General features: G+C 46.4%; 1 protein-coding gene across 5 annotated transcripts in view; it reads right to left on the bottom strand.

Moving 5' to 3' along the window:
* Nucleotides 1–7788: 7788 nt before the first annotated feature.
* Nucleotides 7789–27041, bottom strand: part of LOC121541699 (protein PRRC2B) — a 39256-nt gene continuing 20003 nt past the window's right edge. For 2 of the 5 annotated variants that reach the window (XM_041850945.2, XM_045208109.1), the window contains exons 4-30: nucleotides 25368–25470; nucleotides 25188–25251; nucleotides 24830–24973; nucleotides 24256–24587; nucleotides 24020–24156; nucleotides 23714–23883; nucleotides 23495–23582; nucleotides 23226–23376; nucleotides 22560–22911; nucleotides 22148–22335; nucleotides 21526–21730; nucleotides 18769–21124; nucleotides 18407–18570; nucleotides 18105–18217; nucleotides 16764–16905; nucleotides 16229–16584; nucleotides 15936–16037; nucleotides 15556–15748; nucleotides 15323–15420; nucleotides 14783–15148; nucleotides 14480–14647; nucleotides 14233–14271; nucleotides 14025–14104; nucleotides 13725–13788; nucleotides 13308–13439; nucleotides 12771–13004; nucleotides 7789–10215 (exon numbers count right to left, since the gene is read on the bottom strand). In XM_041850945.2, the coding sequence (XP_041706879.2) occupies nucleotides 12777–13004; nucleotides 13308–13439; nucleotides 13725–13788; nucleotides 14025–14104; nucleotides 14233–14271; nucleotides 14480–14647; nucleotides 14783–15148; nucleotides 15323–15420; nucleotides 15556–15748; nucleotides 15936–16037; nucleotides 16229–16584; nucleotides 16764–16905; nucleotides 18105–18217; nucleotides 18407–18570; nucleotides 18769–21124; nucleotides 21526–21730; nucleotides 22148–22335; nucleotides 22560–22911; nucleotides 23226–23376; nucleotides 23495–23582; nucleotides 23714–23883; nucleotides 24020–24156; nucleotides 24256–24587; nucleotides 24830–24973; nucleotides 25188–25251; nucleotides 25368–25470 (6535 nt within the window). In that variant the 3' untranslated portion in view covers nucleotides 7789–10215; nucleotides 12771–12776. The remainder of the gene's footprint in view (nucleotides 10216–12770; nucleotides 13005–13307; nucleotides 13440–13724; nucleotides 13789–14024; nucleotides 14105–14232; nucleotides 14272–14479; nucleotides 14648–14782; nucleotides 15149–15322; nucleotides 15421–15555; nucleotides 15749–15935; nucleotides 16038–16228; nucleotides 16585–16763; nucleotides 16906–18104; nucleotides 18218–18406; nucleotides 18571–18768; nucleotides 21125–21525; nucleotides 21731–22147; nucleotides 22336–22559; nucleotides 22912–23225; nucleotides 23377–23494; nucleotides 23583–23713; nucleotides 23884–24019; nucleotides 24157–24255; nucleotides 24588–24829; nucleotides 24974–25187; nucleotides 25252–25367; nucleotides 25471–27041) is intronic. The other 3 variants (XM_041850946.2, XM_041850947.2, XM_041850948.2) reach the window with 3 other exon arrangements.

Genomic DNA, 27041 nt, shown 5'->3' with positions numbered 1-27041 from the left:
GTGCTCTTCACGGATGAATCCCGGTGTATGGTGTTGTGCGGGCGAGCGGTTTGCCGATGTCAACGTTGTGAACAGTGCCCCATGGTGGTGGTGGGGTTATGGTATGGGCAGGCATAAGCGACGGACAACGAACACAATTGCATTTTATCAATGGCAATTTCAATGCACAGCAATACCGTGACGAGATCCTGAGGCCCATTGTCATGAGATTCATCCGCCGCCATCACCTCATGTTTCAGCATGATAATGCACGCCCGTTGTCGCAAGGATATATACACAATTCCTGGAAGCTGAAAATGTCCTAGTTCTTGAATGGCCTGCATCGACTAGGTGAAAAATCTGTCAATGTGCCCTTGAGCAAGGCACTTAACCCTGATTGCTCCTGTAAGTCGCTCTGGATAAGAGCGTCTGCTAAAATGACTAAAATGTAAATGTAAAAAATGGGATGCTCTTGATCGACGTGTACGACAGTGTGTTCCAGTTCCTGCTAATATCCAGCAACTTTGCACAGCCATTGAACAGTGGGACAAAATTCCACAGGCCACAATCAACAGCCTGATGAACTCTAAGCGAAGGAGATGTGTCGCGCTGCATGAGACAAATGGTGGTCACACCAGATTTTCTGATCCACGCCCCTACCTTTTATTTATTTTTAAGGTATCTGTGACCAACAGATGCATATTTGTATTCCCAGTCGTGAAATCCATTGATTAAGGCCTAAATAATGTATTTATATTGACTGATTTCCTTATATGAACTGTAACTCAGTAAAATCTTTGAAATTGTTGCATGTTGCATTTATATTTTGGTTCAGTGTAAGTATTTTTTGGTTGTAGTGGGGACAGTATCAATAGTAATCTAAAACAATTATACTATTAGCTATTGAGAAAACGTTTCAATATTTGTTTGAATAGTTAGCTCACATAATATAATGTAAAACTATGCATTAAGGTGTCTGTAATAGAATAAATGTGGCAAAAACTAATGTAGACATTAAATAAATGCATTTATATAGCTTCTCCCAAAACATTTTTACAATTGTGGGTAGAGTTCCAAGATGGAGGCGCTGTGGCTTCATCATTGGTTATAGCTGGCAGCTGCAAAAGATCACAACAATGAGAAGACCAAAACAAAATCAGATAACTGAGTAATATCAACAAACATTTTACAAGAGACAGAAAAGCGCCACAGAAGTACACAAAATACAATTACTATATTGCACAATAAAATACAATTTCTCAAATAAAACACTGCAGTGAAATGTTCAACTATTCGATACAATTACAGCAATGTGAGTGGATAGTGACTAATATTGTGGCCTTGATATAATATAAAATGTATGTTTGTCTGCAGCTTAGTTAGTTGGTTGTAATCAGGTCTTTTAGTATGGTCATTTAGCAGACGCATTTATCCAAAGCAACTTGCCGTTAACACAGTCAATGTGTCCCACGCAATTAAAACCCACAACCCTGGTATTGCCAGCACCCTGATCCAGGTCCAACCAACTGATTCATCTGAGCCACCAGGTCACCAGGCGCAGGACATCTCGGAGGCAGCGTCACTGTTGCGTCGTGTGCGGATAGGAGACCAGCCATACTCAGACTGGGCATCATCAGCCAGACTGTGGATCCGGCCCCAGCGTGGAGAGTGCCTGGAGCCCTGCTTCCCTCCCCAGGTACGAGGCTTCGGGTTCATCTGCACACAAAAGCCCTGATATTATAGAAAACCATGCACCTCTTCTTAACACACACAGAAGCAGTTGTCAGTTAAACTGTCTCTCACCTGAACAAAGACAGATGTGTTCATCTGAAGGGTCTCCACTCGCTCTGACAGCTGACCCAGCCAGTCCAGATGGTCAGCAATAGACTGGTTCAGATCCCCATTGTTCTGCAATGGTGTAGAAACAGATACACTGTCATATTTCAGTATATATCCCTCCCTGAGCACAATGGGGCTTGGATGTAGTGGATCAATATTCAGATCAGAATAGGGGGAAATAGGCCTATAGGCTACAGTAGTTGAGTGAGAGAATGAATAGTGCAAACAAACCCCAGAGAGGTTGTCTTTAAGCTCAGTAGCAGAGAGACGGATGTGCTCTAGTTTATCAATTTGCTCCTTCAGACGGTCTTCAAGCTCCTGCATCATCATCAGACCCTCGTCTGGCCTGACTGCCTTACCTGACATCCTGAGACAAAGCACAACAAAATATAATGAAGACACGTATCAAATTCCATCATAATGAGTGTCGACTCCCTGGACCCTACAAATGTACTACTGCCTCTGCTAAGTGGTCTGGGGCCTCATTTATAAACCATGCGTACACGTACAGTGCCTTCAGAAAGTCTTCATACCACTTAACTTATTCCACATTTTGTTGTGTTACAGCCTGAATTCAAAATGGATAAAAAATATATATCACACTTTTACAAACAAAACCACATAATGACAAAGTGAAAACTTGTTTTTAGAAATTGTTGCTAATTTACTGAAAATTAAATACAGAGATCACACCCGAGTCAATACTTTGTAGAAGCACCTTTGGCAGCGATTACAGCTGTGAGTATTTTTGGGTAATACGTCTCTAAGAGCTTTCCACACCTAGATTGTGCAACATTTGCCCATTATGCGTTTCAAAATTCCTCAAGCTGTCAAATTGGTTATTGATCATTGCTAGACAACCCTTTTCAGGTAATGCCTTATATTTTCAAGCCGATTTAAGTCAAAACTGTAACTTGGCCTGGCCACTCAGGAACATTCACTGCCTTCTTGGTAAGGAACAACAGTGTAGATTTGGCTTTGCATTTGAAGTTATTGTCCTGCTGAAAGGTGAATTCATCTTCCAGTGTCTGGTGGAAAGCAGACTGAACTAGGTTTTCCTCTAGGATTTTGCCTGTGCTTAGCTCCATTCCGTTTCTTTTTTATCCTGAAAAACTCCCCAGTCCTTAACGATTACAAGCATACCTATAACATGATGCAGCCACCACTATGCTTGAAAATATGGAGAGTGGTACTCAGTAATATGTTGTGTTGGATTTGCACAAAACATAACACTTTGTATTTAGGACAAAAAGTGAATTGCTTTGCCACATTTTTTGAAGTATTACTTTAGTGCCTTGTTGCAAACAGGATGCATGTTTTGTAATATTTGTATTCTGTACAGGCTTCTTTCTTTTCCCTCTGTCAATTAGGTTAGTATTGTGGAGTAATGACAATGTTGTTGATCCATCCTCAGTGTTCTCCTATCACAGCCATTAAACTCTGTAACTGTTTTAAAGTCACCATTGGCCTCATGGTGAAATCCCTGACCGGTTTCCTTCCTCTCCGGCAACTGAGTTAGGAAGGACGCCTGTATCTTTGTAGTGACTGGGTGTATTGATACACTATCCAAAGTGTAATGAATAACTTCACTATGCTCAAAGGGATATTCAATGTATGCTTTTAATATTTTTACTCATCTACCAATAGGTGCCCTTCTTTGCGAGGCATTGGAAAACCTCTCTGGTCTTTGTGGTTGAATCTGTGTTTAAAATTCACTGCTCGACTGAGGGACCTTATAGATAATTGTATGTGTGGGGTACAGCGATGAGGTAGTCATAAGAAAATCACGTTAAACACTATTATTGCACACAGTGTGAGTCCATGCAACATATTATGTGACTTATTATGCAAATATTTACTCCTGAACTTATTTAGGCTTGCCATAACAAAGGGGTTGAATACTTATTGGCTCATGACATTTTAGCTTTTCATTTTTAAATAATTTGTACAAAAATTGAAAAACAGAATTCCACTTTGACATTATGGGGTATTGTGTGTAGGCCAGTGACAAAACATCAACATTTCATCCATGTAACACAACAAAATGTGGAAAAGGTCAAGGGGTGTGAATACTTTCTGAAGGCACTGTATGTACAAAATATACCCCAAAATGTGTGTGCACCAGTTCACGCAAAAGTTGGCATTTATACAAATTTAACTTGATGTGAGAATGTGCTTAGCTTCCCGCAAACTGCAGAATAAATCCCTCACATTTTCTGACTGAGATGGTTTCATACTGGCGAAGTAGCCTATAGGCCTACAACGTCGCATCTCCCAAAAAAAATTGGTACGTATTTGTCTTCAAACAATACAAAAGACGCACATACACACAAACATCAACAACATCACACCTTCCCAGTCCCACCTGCTCACATCCCCATCTCCATCTCCAGCGCCCGCATCACTCTCCACCACATGGCCTCAAACTGCACCATTTTGTTTCTCTCTGTCGTCCACGCACTTTCAACATTTAGATAATAAAGCATTTGACCTTTCCATTGTGTTAATATAAAGGTTAAATGTTTTAACTGGACCCACTTTACAGGAGTAAATAGATCAAATCAAATCAAATGTTATTGGCCACATGCGCCGAACACAACAGGTGTAGACATTACAGTGAAATGCTTACTTACAGCCCTTAACCAACAATGCATTAATTTTTTTATAAAACAAGTAAAATAAAACAACAACAAAAAAGTGTTGAGAAAAAAAGAGCAGAAGTAAAATAAAATAACAGTAAGGAGGCTTTATATACAGGGGGGTACCGGTGCAGAGTCAATGTGCGGGGGCACCGGCAAGTTGAGGTAGTTGAGGTAATATGTACATGTGGGTAGAGTTAAAGTGACTATGCATAAATAATTAACAGAGTAGCAGCAGCATAAAAAGATGGGGTGGGGGTGGGGGGGCAGTGCAAATAGTTTGGGTAGCCATGATTAGCTGTTCAGGAGTCTTAGCCATGATTAGCTGTTCAGGAGTCTTATGGCTTGGGGGTAGAAGCTGTTGAGAAGTATTTTGGACCTAGACTTGGCACTCCGGTACCGCTTGCCGTGCGGTAGCAGAGAGAACAGTCTATGACTAGGGTGGTTGGAGTCTTTGACAATTTTGAGGGCCTTCCTCTGACACCGCCTGGTATAGAGGTCCTGGATGGCAGAAAGCTTGGCCCCAGTGATGTACTGGGCCGTACGCACTACCCTCTGTAGTGCCTTGCGGTCGGACGCCGAGCAGTTGCCATACCAGGCGGTGATGCAACCAGTCTGGATGCTCTCGATGGTGCAGCTGTATAATTTTTTGAGGATCTGAGGACCCATGCCAAATCTTTTCAGTCTCCTGAGGGGGAATAGGCTTTGTCGTGCCCTCTTCACGACGGTCTTGGTGTGTTTGGACCATGATAGTTTGTTGGTGATGTGGACACCAAGGAACTTTAAGCTCTCAACCTGTTCCACTACAGCCCTGTCGATGAGAATGGGGGCGTGCTCAGTCCTCTTTTTTTCCCTGTAGTCCACAATCATCTCCTTTGTCTTGGTCAGGTTGAGGGAGAGGTTGTTATCCTGGCACCACACGGCCAGGTCTCTGACCTCCTCCCTATAGGCTGTCTCATCATTGTCGGTGATCAGGCCTACCACTGTTGTGTCGTCGGCAAACTTAATGATCAACTATTTTGCTCTATGCGATCCGGCTACTGTACGCCTGAATAGTCTACTGTAATTTCAAATGTTTCAAATAAACATAATACATATTTAAATAACCATTTTCCAATAAATCTTCACCACCTTTTCTGGCCATGATGAGTTTATATTCCCAAAGAAGCTTTAGCATACAACAAATTACCATGTACATCACTCATTTAATTGGGCCTATTAGATAGGCTATTATTTCAAGAACTTTGCTCCAGGGTTTCCCAAACCCCCCTACTCCAGCTTCTCAAGAGTTGGGCACTATATCTGCCAAGATGTCTGGACCTTTATGACACAGGAATGCTTGCCCTTATTACTCTGCCCCCGTCTGGCTTCCCTCCATTCGCTACATGAGCACATAGCAAGAGCACTAGAAGCCATGGTTGTGTAATCATTACTCCACCATAACAAAACGTTTTGCAATGAAAATGTGCATTTATTATTGGAAGTTCAAGTTAGTCCCCCCCGTTTGGTTCCTAGTGAAGACACTCGACTTCATGCTCCCTAAAATAATTCTCCCTAGCCCAAAGGCCGGCAGATGCCGATATTGTGTCGTTTCATCTTACCATCTAAAGGGCATGTATGCAGCCGGCTATACACTCCTATCCCCCGTTGATCGGTTCGTACATACACCTTCTCCATTCAGGCTGCAAAGCGTCGGTTTCCTCCTTAACTCGATTTAATGGCAAGAAGGAAAATATGCGTACTTTCTTTATGAAACACCATTTTCCACCACCATGCTAGAGTGGCTAATGTCTAGGAATGCTAGTCCAGGTTGCATATTGCGTTCAGCCGATCAGGTTGCAGCAGTCTGTTGTTTACCCCTGCCCTGGCCAGAGAGAGGGAGGCAAAGCGAGCTGCCCATGTTAGGCAGATCCCTAATTATTAAGCAATTGAGGAGTTTTTGTATGGGGGCAATGAGACAGTGTCGAATTGAGTCAAGATAAACATGAATTTCTATTTGGATACGTGAGGCTTATTTGATTTAATACAAGTTTTGTAATGCTTAGGTTGTTATGAGTGATATAAGTGTGATGCACGTGAAAAAAACACTTTATATCGCAGTTGTCCCTGTTGAAATTCAAGACAGTCTATGTATATTTGAGGCTAGCATAGCATCTAACTCTCCATTGAATACAGCCGGTTAACGTCAACACCCCTCTTCGAATATATTTTTTAAAGTATTCAAATAATGAGATGTATACACCAATCCAAAGAGAGGGCGGGAGCTTGACAGCCCACTGTTAGGACGGAGACATACAGTAAGTATCTAATCATTATATCCATATCTTTGCCCTGGCTTCAGGAAGTAGCATTAGCCACTCTAGCATGGTGGTGGAAAATGGTGTTGCATTAAGAAAGTATGCATATTTTCCCTTCCTTCTCGCCATTAAATCTAGTTAAGGAGGAATCCGACGCCTTAGCAGCTTTAATGTTTTATGTACGAACTCGTCCACGGGGGATAAGAGTGTACAGCCGGCTGCATGCATGCTCTTTGGACTGTAAGATTAAATGACTCAATATCGCCATCTGCCGGAATTCGGGATACATTATCCCTGGACGATTAAGTAAGGGCCGACTGCCACGTTCAAGTGTTCGAAATTCGCGAGTGTTTTAAAACATGGCGACATTCATCTTTATTCCACATTAAATATAAAAATACCCCATTATATTTCAGTCATTCAGTACACTTTGTACAAGTAACTAAGGTAGCCTACTTACGTACTTTGCGAGATGCGTTGCACGACAAAAGTTTTCAAACGTACAGACAAGACATCAATTGACAAAACTTCCAAGACCACCTCATGTATCTAGAACTTGACGTCCAAAGTTCGAGTAAAAATGTTTGTTTACCTTCTACTTGATTTATTCCGTCAAGATATCCTGTTTAGAGTGCAAGTGCTTAACAATTCTCTGCAGTGTAGCAAGCCCCCTTTGTCTGACAAAAATGTGTGGAATTCGACACTTCTGACGTCATGACATTCACTTGGCTTATTTTTCCCCAGGTGAAAACCACCACCACCTGTCGGTTCATTTGATACGATAGGCCTACCAAGTATGGTACGATAACCCGTTTGTATTGCTAATGTTGCCGGGTTCAATACATACGTTTTATTTCTTGAATATATATATATATATATATATATATATATATATATATATATATATATATATATATATATATATATATATATATATATATATATAAAAAAAAATACACACACACACACACACACACACCTTGCTCATCCAACTGACAGCCTTGAACACAATAGAAATTCAACAAAGACAACGGTTTGGAAAAAGCACAACCGCTTTATTTTCTCTCAATAAGCTCTTAACAAGGAAAAGGGCGAATATGATCATATATCTGAAAGGATAAACATCAGGAAGGATAAATAGACTGTTGGATCAGTTCGAGTGCACTGGTCCTCTGACAAAAACTGACATTTGAATCTTAAAAGTACAAAAAAAATAAGTATCATGGTGATATCTTGGTGTAGGTACAGTAATAGAAGTCGAGCGCAGGCAGAAACCAAATGCAGTTTCTCAGGTGTGTATAAGAGGTTTCAGTGTCCACCTTCCAGTCCCTGTCCAAAAACTGACAGGGTCACAGCAAAAAGCAGGGAAGCCATCACAACGTCCAATAAGCCAATTCACAAGTTAAAGCAGTCCACCCTGTGAGAACATCAGTGACCTTTTAAACATTTATCCTTTTATTAGTGATACAATATATAAATCAAACATATGGTTTTTAGACTCCCACCCTCCCTGACTGACCACAACTCTGAATATAATTGAACAGGTATGCATCATGTACAGACAGCAACATAAAGATGAGTGAACATTTTGTAGTGTCATGGAGCATTATAATAAGCATGAACATTTCTAAGCAGTTATGACATTGTAATAGTAAATATGACTTTCAAAATGAGTGACCCCCCAAAAAAAAAAAAAACACATGATGCGATGCCAACAGTTCACTTTTTTCTAACAAAACAGAAATGCTTTAATATTCCTTCTGAGAGCCCAAAGCAACTGCAGCGTTCACAAAAAATATGTCTGCTAAGATAATACAAATTCATCAAGCATCTCTAAACTCTAAACCCCCTCCATCAAATTGTAACATATTTGGACCCTGATTGAGATTGAGAGTTACAGTTAAGCTGCATTTATTACCCGGAGACCTTACATGGTGCTAAATGTTCACTAGGGAGGTGTGCCTACTCATTTCTTCACTAACCCCGCCGACCTTTCCATCGAGTTGTGTTGAAAAAAATTATACAGATGTGTTTATAATAGCGCTAGGAGCAAAAGCAAAAACACTCCAGGAGAGCGATATAAAAATCACTTGACATGTATCAGATGTGAATTCAGATTTCAACAACGCATTACAATGAAAAGGATAGTGATAGAATCATTTGAATCAGCTATTGGGATCGTACAGTAAGTCAATGAAGCCCGCCCTCACGCCCCAACACTAAAGAATAACCCCACATTTTTTGCCAGCATGGTTGATCAAAACCACACACACACTGCGGCGGCACATGTCCACTGACTTCAGAGCCTTTTGAAATTTTGTGACAGGGTCCTGGATCAGGCCCTGCAGTTAACACACGTTCAGTACATCACATGCACACACTGCATCAATGCCAGGGAAGCTTCAAATGAGGCAACATGATTTCTCTAAAATAGGAAATCCATAAAGGCCAGAGAGCGACATAAAAGCAAAAAACGGCCTTTTAAAAATAACGGAAACATTTTCTAACAATCTAAGCAGTTTTGTCACAGTTCACGAGCTGTGTGAAGTACCCTGGGAGGGCGACACACCCCGGGTCACGCCTTTCCACGTCTACACACAATGTCCTCAAATCTGGGTTTGAAGGAATTTTTTTATTGAATAAAAGGAGTCCTTTAATAGAGCAAATAGGCAATGGTGACAAAAAAAAATATTAAAACTCCACGGTTACCGGCGAAAAATGTGAAAGTTGGGGGGAAAAAAACAAAATGTGCCGCTCTGCAATTATTTTTTTTTCAACGCATACAGATTTGCTTTCTTTTAGTGACATGTCAAGTGCCTGCCTCATCTACAAGGCTACAGTCCAAAAAGGTAAGTTCAGTTTGTCAAAAAAGGGGTGAACTACGAAAGTGAACTACCTGCAGGAGATGGCCGTTTCCTTTTTCGGACTTTGATGGCGAGTAACTGGCGAGCAACACAGAAAACGTGATTTTTTTAAATATTTTTTTTTGTTACCATTATTCTTCTCTCAAAAAGGACATGAACGTTAATAAATAAAGAGGACATTGAAGAGTCTGCTTAGAAGAGTGTCCCAAACTATTGTGTCTATGTATATATTTATATATATTTATATCTCTATATGTGGTGTTTAATAATAATAATAATAATAATAATAATAGTGTCCGGTTCTGAAAGTTGGTGTCCGGTTCTGGGAGTTCGTGATAGAAGGCTGAGAGGTGGGCCGAGGGAGGAGGCAGGGGGTTGTGTCTTTCAGAAGCAGGCTTCGTGAAGGTTAAAAGGAGGTTTAAGGTCCGTTGCTATGCCTTGCCCTCTTCCACTTTGATGGCCTGGGGTTTGATGGCTCCGGTGCATGGTGCTGGTTTGCCCTGCCAGCCATGAAGGGGCTCCTGGAGGTTGCTGGTCATCAGGCCTCCCGACAGTGCCTTCTCCCCTCACCCACCAGCTGACACCTATCCCTCAGGGCTTTACTCAAACACACACACAAGAAACGGAAGGTTAACGTTTCATATCGTTTTCAAATGGGCAACAAAACAACACTAATGTTACAAGTAGGGCTGGGCAACATATCAAATTAATTCAAATTAATGTTTTAGCTTGAAATTCCAAATGCCTGTACCGCAAGTGTCACGTTTTTTATTATTTCGTTTTGATGACAGTTTGTCAGCTTGTTCTCATGCCTTTTTGGTCTAGTCTCCTTTGCTCCTTCTGTGCTATGGACCTTCCCAGTTCCCACACACACCAAGTCCCACCCCCTGCCACTCACAACAACAAGGATGAAAGATCATTGTCCCTCTCTGACAAGCAGTTTCAACTCACTATTTGCATTTGAGGTTTGGTCCAACAGAATCGGTCATATGGACACCGAAACACTTCCAGACATTATTTTACTGTAATAGAGGAAAACGTACAATTTTTCGTCTCTCAATTCTCAAAATTGAGCACAGAGCAGACCCTACTAAAATGGGAGTATCAATTAACATTAATGCTCAGTTTGTCGCGTATGGCATTGCGGTACCGCTAGCAGCATTTTAGCCACAGAGTGTTGCGCTAGCTGTCTAGTCTGCGTTTTATACGTTTGCAATGTGCATAAAGTGGCATTTATATAAGGAATTGTCAACTCGTTCTCATTCTGAGAAATAAGCATCTTATCCAGGTAGGCCACTTGATTTCAACATCTAAACAATGCGGACAGGCTAGCATGCTGTTCAAACATGTGGACAGAAGTGTGTGTTCATAACAGTTCAACTGTTCTACCTTATTAGCTAACAAATAGATCCAAGTTGGCTAGACTTGAAATATAAAGATTAGCTGGCTTCTCACTAATAAGTGGGCTTGAGAGATTGTTTATGAGACCTGTGTTGATTTTCTATAATGCATTCACCTGCTACAAGAAATTGGTCATTATTAGTGGATGTGCACTGTGTATGGTTCTGGTAAAATTTCTAACAAAAAAGGGCATTTTCATAGACTGACATGACAGCCAGATCATTGCAAAAGGGCAGGTTAAACTTTTGATAAAATAATGTAATTATTTACATGGTTGTGGAAGGTTTATATTTAGCCTATGTATAATTTTACAAGCCCTGAATTCCTTAGATTGCGTCCTACCTGACAGGTCGCTCCTACCAGGTGGCGTGGCGAGAATCTGTCTCCGCATCACGTGCTCTCACCACTGGTGTCCCCCAGGGCTCAGTTCTAGGCCCTCTCCTATTCTAGGCCCTCTCCTATACACCAAGTCACTTGGCTCTGTCATATTTACATTTACATTTTAGTCATTTAGCAGACGCTCTTATCCAGAGCGACTTACAGTTAGTGAGTGCATATATTATTATTATTATTTTTATTTATTTCATACTAGCCCCCCGTGGGAATCGAACCCACAACCCTGGCGTTGCAAACGCCATGCTCTACCAACTGAGCTACATCCCTGCCGGCCATTCCCTCCACTAACTGGACGACGCTGGGCCAATTGTGCACCGCCCCATGGGTCTCCCGGTCACGGCCGGCTACGACAGTGCCTGGATTCTAACCAGGATCTCTAGTGGCACAGCTAGCACTGCGATGCAGTGCCTTAGACCACTGCGCCACTCGGGAGTTCATATCCTCACATGGTCTCTCCTAGCATTGCTACGCAGACGACACACAATTAATTTTCTCCTTTGCCTTCTGATAACCAGGTGGTGAATCGCATCTCTGCATGTCTGGCAGACATATCAGTGTGGATGTCGGATCACCACCTCAAGCTGAACCTCGGCAAGACGGAGCTGCTCTTCCTCCCGGGGAAGGACTGCCCACTCCATGATCTCGCCATCACGGTTGACAACTCCATTGTGTCCTCCTCTCAGAGTGCAAAGAACCTTGGCTTGACCCTGGACAACACCCTTTCGTTCTCCGCTAACATCAAAGCGGTGACCCGATCCTGCACGTTCATGCTCTACAACAGTCGCAGAGTACGATCCTGCCTTACACAGAAAGCGGCACAGGTCCTAATCCAGGCACTTGTCATCGCCCGTCTGGATTACTGCAACTCGCTGTTGGCTGGGCTCCCTGCCTGTGCCATTAAACCCCTACAACTTATCCAGAACGCTGCAGCCCATCTGGTGTTCAACCTTCTCAAGTTGTCTCATGTCACCCCGCTCCTCCGCACACTCCACTGGCTTCCAGTTGAGGCTCGCATCTACTACAAGACCACGGTGCTAAAAAAAAAAGGTGGTTGTCCCACTGGCTATCATAAGTTGAATGCACCAATATGTAAGTTGCTCTGGATAAGAGCGTCTGCTAAATGATGTAAATGTAATTATTGCCGACTGTTTGAAATGAAGTGTATTGACCTTTAGTTTATTTAGAGAGAAAAAAATCGATATATACCGTGAATCGCCCATAAAGTATAAAAAAAAAATTTTTATATGATTTTTAGGCCATATCGAGGGAAATAGAGTTAAAACATTCATGTTTTTAAAATGGTCTAATTTGCACATTAGATTGAAGAAAAACAAAATAGAATAAAATCTAATTACCTGTATTTACAGTGGGTGGCTCACCTTCATGCCATCCTCCGGCCCCTTGACGGGGGGCTCGGGGGCCAAGGGGGGTGTGGAGTGTGGGGGCTCGCGCCCGGAGTTGGGGTAAGGGGGGGAGCGGATGATGACGGTCTTGTTGACCTGCATGACAGGTCTCTGGATGGGGGTGGGGAAAGGGCCGGTGGTGGGGGGACGCATGTGCATAACCATGCTGCCCTGAGGAGGGGGGACCTGGAGGAGGAGGAAGGGAGGGAAATACACACTGTTAGTATGGCAACATGGCTCAGTATATCTGCATGGTTATCTTTCTTTAGGCAAACCTTGGGGGGGTAGCGGAGACGTGTGCAAGGCCGCAAATAAATTGCTTTATGCTCGTGACTCAAAAGTACACTAAGGTCTTGAGTGGCCGTTTTGCCATTGTGTGAGAGCAGTTCAAGGTAGCTGCATGACAAAACTGATCAGTCATTTAAAATGGTGCAACAACATCACAGTGATTTGAACAAGCAGAATGATTGAGTGTGAGGTTTCTATAACCTTGCCGTGGAGGGGGCACAGCGGGGCCTCAAACCAGCCGGTGGCTGGGTCTCTGTAGCAGCAACTACAGGTCAGGCCAGGGCCACTGCAGGCCCAGCCTCGCTGCTGAACAGCCTGCATGGAGGTCGTCTTCTGTTTCCAATGAAATGGGAGGGGGAGGCTATATGAGTGTGTGTGTATAGGCAGCTGGGATTGTGTGAGTCATGACCGTTTGTGTGTGTGTCGTGCCTGCTAGTGTAAGAGCAGTGTGCAGAGCCTGAAAAATTGTGTTTGTTCATATGAAAGTGTGTGTGAAGTGCTCTGGAGGACCGTGATTGTTGGTTGACCTTGGTTGTTGATTGTAGAGTGTGAGCAATAACTAGTACTACCAAGGTGTGTGTATGTACCTAATGTGTGTATGACTGTGTTGGGTCATACCTGCTGGGTGTAATGTCCAGGCACGGGGCCAGACGGCTTCCCACTGGGGCTGGCAGACCCTGGTCTGAGGGGAGAGAGGGACAGAGATAGATTTACCATTAGCTTTCAATAACATCTATTTAATACCATTATATGATCACTAAATGTTTCTTAAATTAACTAAATGTTACTGGCAGCGAACCATGTAGAATCCTTTGCCATGTTACAATAACATGAACACGTGTTTATAAGGATAAAAACTAAGAGTAGACATGTTGCGGTCTAACAGTTTCAGGGTGACATTTAGCTGTTCCAGCTCACCTGTTGTATCCTCCGGGCATGCCCTGGGAGTGATTGGGCTTGTCAGGGAACTGAAAGCCTTTCATTTCCATCTGGGAGGTCTAGAGGACAACAAACAAACAAACATTAAATATACATGTAAGGACATCTCAATGCAATCTATGAAATGTTGTGGCATTAAAGTGATAGTTCACCCAAATGACAAATTCACTCACACATTTATCCTTACCTTGTAAGTAGTATACGGGCCAGTAGACATTGGGAAATTCTGCGAAAACATTCAAGTAACTTTGTAATTTAGGTGAACTATCCCTTCTATTTCAAAGGGATGGGTTTCACTTCATTCAATGAGATTTAGTTTTTGTTTATGCATGAAATGTTTCCAAATCCAACCTAAAGCTAACATTGACCAATCATTAAGGTAGTTGGGCTGTAACATTGTTGGAAGGGACACTTGGTGGGTCTGTGGTGCTCACCTCTCTGCTGCCGGTCATGACGGGGGGCTGGGAGCCAGGGGGGAGCATCCTGCGGGCGGCTCCCACGGAGAGGTTCTGGCCCTGCTGGAGCTGGATGGACTGGGGCAGGATGAGGTGCTGCTGGGCAGAGCCATAACGCAGCTGGGAGCCCGGCAAGGGCATGGTCACCTGGAGAGAGCGAGAGATGATCAATGCATTGGACTTTGAAACATTGAATTACGAGAGTAAGTTTCCATTAAAAGCCAAATTAACAGTTTTCCTTCAAACTAACACAAGTGTGCCACTGAGAGTGGCTCCTCTTACCTGGATGAGCTGGGAGTCCATGAGCTGGGAGGAGCCCATGCCAGGGCCCTGGTTCATCTGGCCATCGTAGACCATGGCCTGGCTACCATTCATTGGCTGGTAGTGGGAGCCCGACTGGGGCTTGACCATATCCGACGGCTGCATGCCTGGGAAGGCCGAGTAGGGCCCCTTGAGGGGGCCACCACCTGACAGCACCATGGGGCTGGGCTGGGACAGATTGGGGTGCATGTACACCTGGGACCTGAAGGGGGGGATGGAGTTGAACATCTCCTGGGACTGTGAGACAGGCAGGCCCCCCCGGAGACCAAGCTGGGCCTGGGCCTGCAGAGAGGTGTGCAGGGAGATGGGGATCTGCTGGGCAGCCGCCTGCGTGCACACACAGGAAGGTTTGAATTATAATATTACAGTTAGTGTTCCGCTGCACATGGTGTAGTTTTGTTGATTATTGCCAAAAAGAAAAACCCAAATAAATGTGGGTTTTTTAAGAAGATAAATTATGGAATACAATCCTGTAAGACCCTATACTTGTGAGTGTAATACCTGTTGGTAGCTCTGCTGCTGGGTCATGGTTGGGGGCACCAGACGAGGCTGGCTGGGAAAGACATGGCCGTCCAGATACAGCGGGGGGATATGGTTACCTACAGAGGGAAATACAATTCTGTTATTTAAAACACACAGATGTACATTTCATACAATGTACACTCATACAATGCATAGTCCTTGGCCAAATATACCAATAACGTCAATGTTAATGTGTCTGAGTGTCCCCTTACCCTGCATGGACATGGAAGGCGCCACGGAGGCCACAGGCATGGGGGGCATGGACACCCCTCCGAAGGAGCTGTAGCTGACCCCACTGGAGGAGCCCACGCTGCAGGGGGGCTGGGCACCAACAGCACCCCCAACAGGAGAGCCCTGCTCAGGGAGAGACTGGGAGTTCTCCCACGCCTTACGGGCCGACTCCATCTGAGGAAGAGGGGATGAAGGGAAGGAAATGTTTAGTGAAAGTACACAAAAAAACGTTTTGGTGTTTACTAACCTTAACTTTATTTAGCCAGGTAGGTTATTGAGAATTAAATCTCTTTAACAAGACTAATGTTTAGAGGTGTCTGATTGGTGGAGAGTGAGAGGTAGTGGGGTGGGGATAGTGTACCTTGAGTGTGAGGTCAGCGCTGGGGAAAGAGATGGGGTTGAGGTTGATGCCAGGCTGCAGGTGGTCTCTACACAGCATGGGGATGGCCTGGGTCAGGGCCGGCTACAGACAGACACACAGGTTATTAACACAACTAGTCAATGACATCTTTTGTCCATTTTACATCTCATTTATATTTATTTAAATCAATCCACTTCTAGGTGAAGCAATTTCAAGGATTCCTTTTAACACCCCACCTTATAATCATGAGGTGACAATGGAAATCGTGTAGTACTCAGTGTATTTGTACTCACGTTGCTGGCAAGGGCGTCCTGCAGCTTGGTGACGGGGTTGGACACAGGCACTGGGGTGGACCTGGCCGGTAGGCTGAAGTCAGAGTCCTTGGCGCTGACGCCAAACTCTATGGGCGGCACGGGCAGCACTGTGTCCACGTGGAGATTCACGCCGTTGACGGGCGTAATGGGCCCGCCCTCCAGACCCTCCGAGCCTTTGCGGTGCTTGAGCGAGCGCTCGTTGCCGATGGGGCCGGGCTTGTGCTGCTCCTTGCTCTGCTCAGGCCCAGCATCAGAGTCCTCAGAGTTAGGCTCGCTGCCTGTATAGGACACCTGCTTGGTCCACGAGTCTCCTCCAGATGACTGGACTGACAGAGCTGAGGGTTTGAAAAAAACAATGTAAGAACCACTGGAGTCTAAGATTATCTTTAATACAGTTGACAACAAAATAATGTTCATCTGGAAAGAAGAGCAGAGTATGGGCAACAGAGTGAGTTACTCTCAGTTATCAGATTGGGTGGAAGATGAATTGTGAGCGCTGGGGTGTTGCTCCTACCTGAGCTGTTGGTCTCCCAAATCTCAGTGCCCAGGTTGTTGGCAGAGAGGCCCTCCTCTGCCTGATCCATGGTCATGCCTCCCTGCTTCTTGGCAAACCGTGGGGGCATCTTGGAGGTGATCGGTCTGTTCTTCAATGGCACCTGGAGTGTGAGGCAGAGGAAGACAATTTTTCATAGATGAAGTACAACACAGCAGCTCAAGTTATGTACAACTATACTTAACATATAAGATTTAGATATTTCGGGAAAAACATTTAGTAAAAGTATTGCTGCTTGCATTAACCTCTTAAGGATCGGACCCCTTTTAAAATGTTCGCCTAAAATGACATACCCAAATCTAACTACCTGTAGCTCAGGACCTGAAGTTTGTGGAAATGTGAAATTAAATGTAGGAGAATATAACACATTAGATCTGGTAAAAGATAATACAAAGAAGAAAAAAAAAACGAAAAAAAAAAAAACTCATGTTTTTTTATCATCTTTGAAATGCAAGAGAAAGGCCACAATATAATATTGCAGTTTAGGCGCAATTTACATTTTGGCCACTAGATGACAGCAGTGTGTGTGCAAAGTTTCAGATTGATCCAGTGAAGCGTTGCAATAATGGACTATCTTGTATCAAGTCTGCCCAAATGTGCCGAATTGGTCAATTGATACATTTTCAAGTACACAACTATAGAGCACATACAAAAATGATATGGTAATACAAAATGTAAGTTTACACACTCCCAGGATTGTCATAAATGATGGATTATTGCTTATACACTAACTTTCACACATCTAGATGGCTGGGCGGGGTGGGTGTGGAGCCAGAGACAGCAGGGGTTCAAACTGTAGAACCCAGTTCCTACATTTGAATATAAAAATTGATTTTTATCAAACAAAACTATGCTACATTTTATCTCTGGGACCCTTAGGATGACAAATCAGAGCAAGATTACTGAATGTAAGTACATTATTTACCTTCAGAGGTTGCCGTATCAGTTGCCGAAATACGTTTTTTGTTGTTGGGCACTCTCCTCAAACAATAGCATGGTATTTTTTCACTGTAATAGCTACTGTAAATTGGACAGTGCAGTTAGATTAACAATAATTTAAACTTTCTGCCATATAAGAACTGTCTATGTCCTGGAAAGTTAGCTGTTACTTACAACAGTCATGCTAATCACATTAGCGCACGTTAGCTCAACCATCCCATATACGGGACACCGATCCCGTAGAGGTTAATCCATTTGAAATTATTTAGATTTTACTCAATACAGGGTCTATTCTCTAGACACCCAAAGCCCTTGTGCCCATTATTTGTGTTTCAGGCTTATTTTAATGTTCTGTCAACTTACCGGAGCTCCATGTTCCTTCCTCCTCCTGTCGTCTTCCTGTGGAAGACGACGCTGCTGTTTCTTGGACAGGTCCTGGAACCCGTCTGGACTGGAACCCCCAGCATCCCCCTCAACTGGAAGACAAACATTTACGCCATTACAACACACTGAGATAGCCAATATGAAAATGCAATTTACAAAGACAACAGTGGACCACATTAAATCAGTCTGTGGGCCTCATCTGGTCCACGGGCCACCAGTTTGAGAACCCTGGTTACATTTGAGCCATGCTTTACTATGAGGTTGGTGCCTGGCATACTCACTGTGGTAGCTGTTGAGGTCGTACAGAGACAATGGTTCGGCCAGGTCTCCCTTCACAGACCGAGTCTTCAGCTCCTTGTCCAGCTTCTTCCCTGAGGGTTCGTTGGGCTGGTGTCCCTCCTCAGACTGCTCGACACAGTAGACTAGGCCTGACTCCTCTTTGTTCCTGCAGGAAGAAGGGAGAGACATTCCATGAGTCAGGTGTTACCATTAAAGGGTATTACTATGCAAAAGTGTTGCTAAGTGTTGTTTTTAAAAGCTACAGAGGATGTTTTGAAACAAGTCAAGAAAAAAACAATATCCACAGTTTTGGTGAATGTTCTCACACCAAGTTAGCGTAGGCCAAAGTTAGCACAGTACTCACCTCCTATGGTTGGAGGCCCCTCCGTTCTGCCAGCCGTCGTTCCTGTTGCAGGAGGGCGGTGCGTTGGGGTTCTCTGAGGAACGTGTCATCTTGTTCCCTTCCAGTAGGGCCGGCTCTCCCTTCCTGTTCTGCCGGTCCACCAGGGGGCGCTGGCTGGAGAAGCTCCTCTTGGCCAGCTCCCTCTTCTCCACAGAGCCAAGCTCCCCGTGGCCAGAGTCTGAGTGCACATCTCCCCCATGGGCTTGCTGCTGCTGCCCTCCACCTCGCTTCTCCCTCCAGTCGTTGAAGTCGCTGTTCTCCGAGCCAGTCTCCCAGTCCTCAGCCTGGCCGTGCTGACCACCGGACCTACCTCCCCCTCCGGAGTAGTGGCCACTGGGCCAGCCGTCCTCTCTACCTCCCTCCTTTGAGCGGCCCGGCCAGGGGTTGGCGAATCCGTCCGATCCATTGATGTACTCGTCGCTGGTCCACTGGCCACTGCCGGGCTCCCTCTCTTGACGTAATCGGCGGAAGCGCGGGGGTTTGTCCTGGCGTGGCGGCCGCCGTCTTCTCAACGGCTGTTGTCCAGGGTTGTCGTTGTCTATGTAGTACTCACCCTCCACGCACCGGTCCTCTGTGCCATTCTCCATGAAGGAACCGGTAGAGCCGGTAAACTTGGGGGTGTATTTGAGAGGCTCGCGCTCCGCAGGTGGTGGTGGTCTCCTGGAGAAGGTCTCGGTGCCCGGGCCATAGCCGTTCTCCTGCATGAGCCCCCCGCCGTTGCCGAACTGGGTCCCCCGGCCCCTCCAGGTGGAGGTGTCTCTGGAGCTGTTGTTGAACCCCCGGCCGGTGTTGTAGCCCCTGCCAGCGTCGAGTCTGGGAGGCAGCGAGCGGCCACCGCCTCCGAACCCCCTGCTGCTGGCCTTGGCTTTGTCTCGGGTGTCGCTAGCCGCCTGGTCTTCCGTGTACACCTTGTTCGACCTCCACGAGTCTCTGTCGGCAATCCTGATCTCTCCCTGCTCTGGGTAGCTGCCACCCTCTCCGTTTTCAGAGCCCTTCTGGCGCCGCCGCTTGGGCAGCTCCTCGTACTCTGAGGTCTCGCTCAGAGTCTCGCTGACGTTGCGCCTCCTCGGCTTCCCCCGCTGCAGGTCCTCCACCTTAAAGTCCCTGGGCAGTCCTCTGCCTGGTCTCTGAGCTCCAACGGCGTCCCTGCTATTGTTATTGTTGTAGCCTCCTCTGGGGTTCTCTCCGCCCCGGCCTCCCCGGCCACCGCGGTCTCCTCTGGAGCTGAACTCCCTGAAGCCTCCACGGCTTCGACCTCTACCCGTTCCCCTGGCTCCGGCAAAGGCCTGCTCCTCATCGATGAAGATCCAGTTGTTGCGTCGTGGTGCGGCAGGCTCCCTGCTCTCCTGGTCATCTCTAGAGGACTGGCTCTTCCCGCTGTCCCAGCTGCTCTCCTTGGGCAAATCCTCACTATGGGGACTGGATGGCCGCTCTACTTTAGCAGGTGCTTGTGGTTGGTGTTGCTTCTCTTCTGGCTGCTTCTCGATAGCAGGCGAGGCCGAGCGTCTGTTACTTACTAGGGGCTGGTTGTCTTTCTTCAGGTCATATACGTTGGTGAGCACCTCCTTCTCCAGGCGGTAAGGGACTACCTTCTCCTCAGGCTCCACTTTGGGCTTCTCGTTCTCCTTGTCTTCCACTTTGAGGGCCTTGAGCACAGGCTTTTTAATGGGGCCGGTCCTGCGGGTCAGGGTCCTACCGCCGGTCTCAGACGGCTGGCTTACAATGCTGGCGGAGGAGGTGGAGACAGGATCAGACCACTGGTTCTGAACACCAACACCACCTTCCTTCTTCTGGCCTCCATCTCGCCTCCAGAAGTCTGAGTCAAAGCCCTTTTCCTTGGAGGTGTCAAAGATATCGTCGTGGGGGTCAGTGCTGTCCTTCAGGTGCCCGTCTCTGGGCTCCTGTTTGGGGTAGTCGCTGTCTGCGTGCTGCTGCTGGGGCCGGCTCGGGGCTGTGGAGAGCAGGCCTTGGTTGTGCGAGTGGTGGTCCCTGTCAGGGCCTCTGCTCTGGTGGTAGGCCGGATGGGAGAGGTCGTCAGAGGGGTTGTCTAGGCACTCGTTTCCCCTCTCTTCGTACGAGTCCTGCTGGGAGCAGGTCCTGTCAATCCGGTCATCTGGCTGGCTCCTGTTTGAGCTCTCGTGCAGTCTCTGGTAGGGTGGGGTGAAACTGCGAGGGGGGTAGCCATCTTGGTTCCACACAGGGTAGGGCTCGGTGGAGGGGGCCCTCCTTTCCTGATGCATGCTGGGATGGCAGCCCTCGTCAGAGGCGGACCCTGGGCTGTTCAGGTGGTCTGGCTGCATCAGCGGTTTCATAATTCCTACACACAAAAACAGAGTGTATTTTACAGTAAGAGATGATACGGATACAGGATTGTTTAGGAATCTATATCAGTCTATAAAGTTTGACAATGATGTCACACTAAAAAGATAGGAAATAAAATCAACTTTGTTCCTTTTAAAGGGATCCCCTTACCATTCCCTTTAGTACAGGGTTTCCCAACCCTCTCCTGAGGCCTCCCGAAACGTTTCACATTTTTGTTTTAACCCTAAACTGGCACACCTGATGCAATTAGTCAAAAGTTTAACGATTAGTTGACTAATTGAATCAGGCAAACAGTTAAGGGTTAAAACAAAAATGTGAAACATCTGGGGGGGGGGGCTAAGGAGAGAGTTGGGAAACCCTGCTTTAGTACAACAAGACTATTTTCTCAGGTCTAACCTGAAGAGTGGACAGTGTTAGGGTAGTAGTCCACAGGGGCGCGGCCCTGGGCCATGCGGGGGTCCATGAAGGGGGGCATCATCATCCAGCGGGGGTCGAAGCCCAGCACGTGTGGGGGGTAGTAGCCCCTCTGGGGGTGGCTGGAGCCGGAGGGGGCAGGGTGGCCAGACTGCTGCTGCCAGTGCTGCATCTTATACACTTGCTCCTGAGAGTGGGAGGGACACAGAGCAGAAACCCATTGAGTATACACACTGGTACAATTATTCACCTCAAATAAAAAAACAAAAGTCACTAGTTGCATTTAAAGACGCTTTTGGAAGTGCACTATAAGCAGTGAGTCTTTTATTCCTGTTTTGTTGCGTATCCTATTGCTACGTATCCACCACTGAACTAAATAGAAAACGACACAACAAGCACACCCTTCATAATACCCTCCCCTTTCCAGCCAGGGAGGTGGCGACGATCGCTATGGAAAACACCTGCTCATGTGAACTCTGACGGACCTTTCTAGTGCCGCTGGGCACTAATCCCGCCAGGAATTAGGGAGGGGGATTAGGAAATTAGGGGCTTGAGGGAAGGGGCTGTTTGGAAGGCGTCGGATGGCGTCAGCCGGGTGGCTCACCTGCTGCTGGTGCTGCTTTTGGAAGCGGGGCGGGAGGGGCTTGGGGGCCTGGTGGTGGGCGTAGTCGGGTAGGGGAGAGTTTGGTTCGGCCCCGGCATCGTCCTCGCTGCGGTAGGAGGCGAAGCCCGAGGTGCCCTCGTCCCTGTAGTCCTGCTGTCCAGGGGAGTGCTCCAAGGGACACTCAGCGTCTGAGACAGGACAGGAGAGGGATATAATCCTACTTTTACATAGCTACCTCTGTTTCCTACATGTCGTTCAATAAAAGGCATTCAGTAAAATCCTCAATTTCAACAATAAATGAACACTATATGACTGAGAAGGTCATTGTTGCAATTGCAAATTAGTATTTTCTCAACTGACCAACCTGGATAAATGTTTATTAAACAAAACAGTAATAGCGGTTTGGTGTTACCTTTCATGCCGTACTGCCAGCTCTCTGGGTGGTTTTTGCTCTCTCTTCCAGGGGACAGCGCTGCCTCCTTGTTCTCCTCGTCCTTTGCTTCCTCCTCAGACCTCGACAACTGCCTCTCAGTCTTCCCAAACTTCTCGTCTAGCCTCTTGAGCTTCTCGGCGCATGCGGCCAGTCTTTCCTCGCGGGCACGTCTCTCCTCCTCCTCCCTGCGCCGGCGAGCTCTCTCCACAGCCTCCGAGAGCTCAGGTGACACAAACTTGGCCCGGGCTGGGCCCTGGGTCTGGCGCTCCTCCTGGTCTTCCAGGGGCTCGCCCTGTTGGGCCATGCCCGACCCGGAGCTCTTCTGCTGGGCCTGGAGACGGCACAGGGTGTTATCATGGGACCAGGGGAAAGACTCTCCATGATTTGGGTTCTGTGCTCAATGGACTCATGACTAGTCTTCTCTGAGCTACAGGTGTACAGTATATATGCTGTATGCTTAAAGGCCTGAACTTTAGTTCATCTTACTGTGATCTCTCACTCACTCAACTCTACTCTACTCTACTCTACTCTACTCTACTCTACTCTACTCTCTACTCTACTCTACTCAAAACTTGGTATTGAATAGGCTAGGGGGACCAGGCAAGGTAGCAGTCTGAGGCATAGTGGACCCCGGCATGATCTTACCTGTGCTTCTCCAGAGGGGAACCTGCCATTGGTGTTCCTGTGGGCCATCTGCTCCTGGTAGGCCTCCTCCTCAGGGCCATCCTGGGGGTATGGCCCCTCTCCTGAGCTCAGGGACAACTGGCGCTCGCGACGTTGGTTCTCCCATTCAGCCCTGGGTCAGAGATGGACACAGAAATGCTCACAATCAGTCACTGCGCTTAAAACTACAGAAATTGCACTGACAATATTCTATTTAGTCACTAACACAAAGGGGGTGGGGTTAATCTCACCACATCTTGTTCTTTTCACCAGCGGCGTGCTCCTCCTCATCATCACTGAACTTGAGTTTCTCGCCGTAATCGACTTCTTCATGGATACCTGGAACAGCAAGGGAGCAACATTTTAATCAAGGTCAATCTAGTTCCATTGGGGCACATGTACAGAAATGTTGCCTTTGGTGTAATTTGATTCAGTCTTTGTATGATGACGATTACAGAAAGCCCCCCCACCTGCCCAGCCGTCTTCACAGTCGTTGTCCAGCTCATCCAGATCCTTCAAGTCCTCTGGGTTGATGATGGCCGGACGAGGGGGTCTGTCGCCGGGTCGACGGATGGGTCGGGAGGAGGGGTTGCGCGGGGGCCCGCGGATGAAGCGGTTTTCTCCTCTCCCCACCTCGCCGCTACAAGGAGAATAGGAACATGGGGAGGTGAGAGGTCCACAATATTTTTTTTTGCTAAGTAAAATAAATAATTCCCAGCATTAACTAAGCATCGCTCACACTTCCAGACAGTGGGCATATGCAGGTGACTACTTACTTGACAGGCTCTTGGTTGTTGTTGGGGTAGGGCTGCCTGAAGGTGGGCCTGTTGTCAAAGCGGACTGGGGCGACCACAGTGACAGGGCCAGTGTGTTCAGCAGTGCCGGGAGCATTACAAGTCTCTTTGGGGCACATCTGAAAACCAAATGGCCAAAAAGCATACAGTCAGAACAGAATCTTGCAGTAAGGTATCATAAAGTGAAAATAAATGGAGAGTAGTACTGTGCTACATACAAAGGCAGGTAGCATGTCGTGGTAGGTGGTGCTGGTGGTAGGGTGGTGGAGCTGGTTCAGGGCAGGGGGGACGGGCCTGCGGAGGGGCTGGGCGGGGCGCAGGGAGATCTCCTTGGGCTCCGGGGCTGGAGGGGCGCTGACAATGGTGGCAGTGGTGGGACTGACCATGGGGGCAGAGAGGATAGAGGAGGCGGCAGAGGGGGGAAGAGGAGGGGGGGAGCTCCCAGTCTCAGCCACGCTGCTGGCCTTGCCCTCGGTCTCGGAGGGTAGGCCGGCCGGCAGGGATGAGGGCACAAGGTTCCTCCCACCACCCTCCCTCCAACTCGTCACATCTGGAGAGACAGGAGGAAAACGGATTTGAGAAAACAAGCCCGTGGCTTAAGAGTTAAGAGGTGAAATTGCAGTGTATTCAGTTGTTTTAAAGTATGTGCACAATATTTTCCCATGGCACCTGTCAAATTATTAGTAACTATGCTGCGAGGCTGCTACACTATTCATAACATCAAATCATGTGGGCCGCTTTTGAATTTCAGTCAATGTTTGTGCCACCACAGCCATTGTTCACTGGACTCACTCTGGGGGCGGAGGCTTGGTCCGGGCCCATACGACAGATCGAAGGCGCTTCTTTCCTTGCCAGCCTTGTCCTGTTCCCCAGCAGCCTTCAGCGTTGGAAATTCCTCGTGAGAGAAGGGCTGCAGTCGGTTTGAGGCCCTTAAACCTGCCATCGCCATGGAAACAAGACGCACAGCTGTCAGTCAGAGCAGTAAAAAAAAAAAAAAAAAAAGAAACAGAGGCTGCTGGAGAATCATTATATGCGGTGTGGTAGAGACATGCAGTAAATTGGGCATGTCAGACGTCTGATAGCAAATCCATCAATGTTGACCATAGACACTTAGTGATTTTAAGCAGTTGGGTTTCCCATTCCAACTCACCATCTAGTTCTACGGCCTTTCCATTTAGATGGGCCCATTGCTTTGGTCCACCTGTGTTTGTGCTCTGTGGAAACCAAGGAATTTGTATTAAACATGAAAAACACAATTCCAATAAAAATAAATGACAATACAATGTGAAACCGCAAGATGTAGAAGATAATAAGTAAGTGGCAAACCCACCTCCTGACTGGCTACCGGTGTGGTCTTCTGGAGATTGGAGACAGATTTCTGTAAAGCCAGCTGCGGCTGCAACTCCGGCAGCTGTGCTGTTGATGCAATGGAACTGAGGGAGGAGATAGAGGGAACCGTCACTCCATCAGCTTGGGACAGAACACAGAGGCAGACTAGATGCATACACATCTTGGGCAAAGACACAGCTTGATACAGACAGGACACATACAGTGGGGGAAAAAAGTATTTAGTCAGCCACCAATTGTGCAAGTTCTCCCACTTAAAAAGATGAGAGGCCTGTAATTTTCATCATAGGTACACGTCAACTATGACAGACAAAATGAGATTTTTTTCTCTCCAGAAAATCACATTGTAGGATTTTTTATGAATTTATTTGCAAATTATGGTGGAAAATAAGTATTTGGTCAATAACAAAAGTTTCTCAATACTTTGTTATATACCCTTTGTTGGCAATGACACAGGTCAAATGTTTTCTATAAGTCGTCACAAGGTTTTCACACACTGTTGCTGGTATTTTGGCCCATTCCTCCATGCAGATCTCCTCTAGAGCAGTGATGTTTTGGGGCTGTCGCTGGGCAACACGGACTTTCAACTCCCTCCAAAGATTTTCTATGGGGTTGAGATCTGGAGACTGGCTAGGCCACTCCAGGACCTTGAAATGCTTCTTACGAAGCCACTCCTTCGTTGCCCGGGGCGGTGTGTTTGGGATCATTGTCATGCTGAAAGACCCAGCCACGTTTCATCTTCAATGCCCTTGCTGATGGAAGGAGGTTTTCACTCAAAATCTCACGGTACATGGCCCCATTCATTCTTTCCTTTACACGGATCAGTCGTCCTGGTCCCTTTGCAGAAAAAACAGCCCCAAAGCATGATGTTTCCACCCCCATGCTTCACAGTAGGTATGGTGTTCTTTGGATGCAACTCAGCATTCTTTGTCCTCCAAACACGACGAGTTGAGTTTTTACCAAAAAGTTCTATTTTGGTTTCATCTGACCATATGACATTCTCCCAATCCTCTTCTGGATCATCCAAATGCACTCTAGCAAACTTCAGACGGGCCTGGACATGTACTGGCTTAAGCAGGGGGACACGTCTGTCACTGCAGGATTTGAGTCCCTGGCGGCATAGTGGGTACAAATAGCATTTAGGAGCCCGAACCTATACTGTTACTGATGGTAGGCTTTGTTACTTTGGTCCCAGCTCTCTGCAGGTCATTCACTAGGTCCCCCCGTGTGGTTCTGGGATTTTTGCTCACCGTTCTTGTGATCATTTTGACCCCACGGGGTGAGATCTTGCGTGGAGCCCCAGATCGAGGGAGATTATCAGTGGTCTTGTATGTCTTCCATTTCATAATAATTGCTCCCACAGTTGATTTCTTCAAACCAAGCTGCTTACCTATTGCAGATTCAGTCTTCCCAGCCTGGTGCAGGTCTACAATTTTGTTTCTGGTGTCCTTTGACAGCTCTTTGGTCTTGGCCATAGTGGAGTTTGGAGTGTGACTGTTTGAGGTTGTGGACAGGTGTCTTTTATACTGATAACAAGTTCAAACAAGTGCCATTAATACAGGTAACGAGTGGAGGACAGAGGAGCCTCTTAAAGAAGAAGTTACAGGTCTGTGAGAGCCAGAAATCTTGCTTGTTTGTAGGTGACCAAATACTTATT

The sequence above is a fragment of the Coregonus clupeaformis genome, chromosome 27 (assembly GCF_020615455.1).
Source record: "Coregonus clupeaformis isolate EN_2021a chromosome 27, ASM2061545v1, whole genome shotgun sequence".
Lineage (NCBI taxonomy): Eukaryota > Metazoa > Chordata > Actinopteri > Salmoniformes > Salmonidae > Coregonus > Coregonus clupeaformis.
The sequence above is the reverse complement of the archived record's forward strand: the minus strand, read 5'-3'. Positions and strand labels throughout refer to the sequence as shown.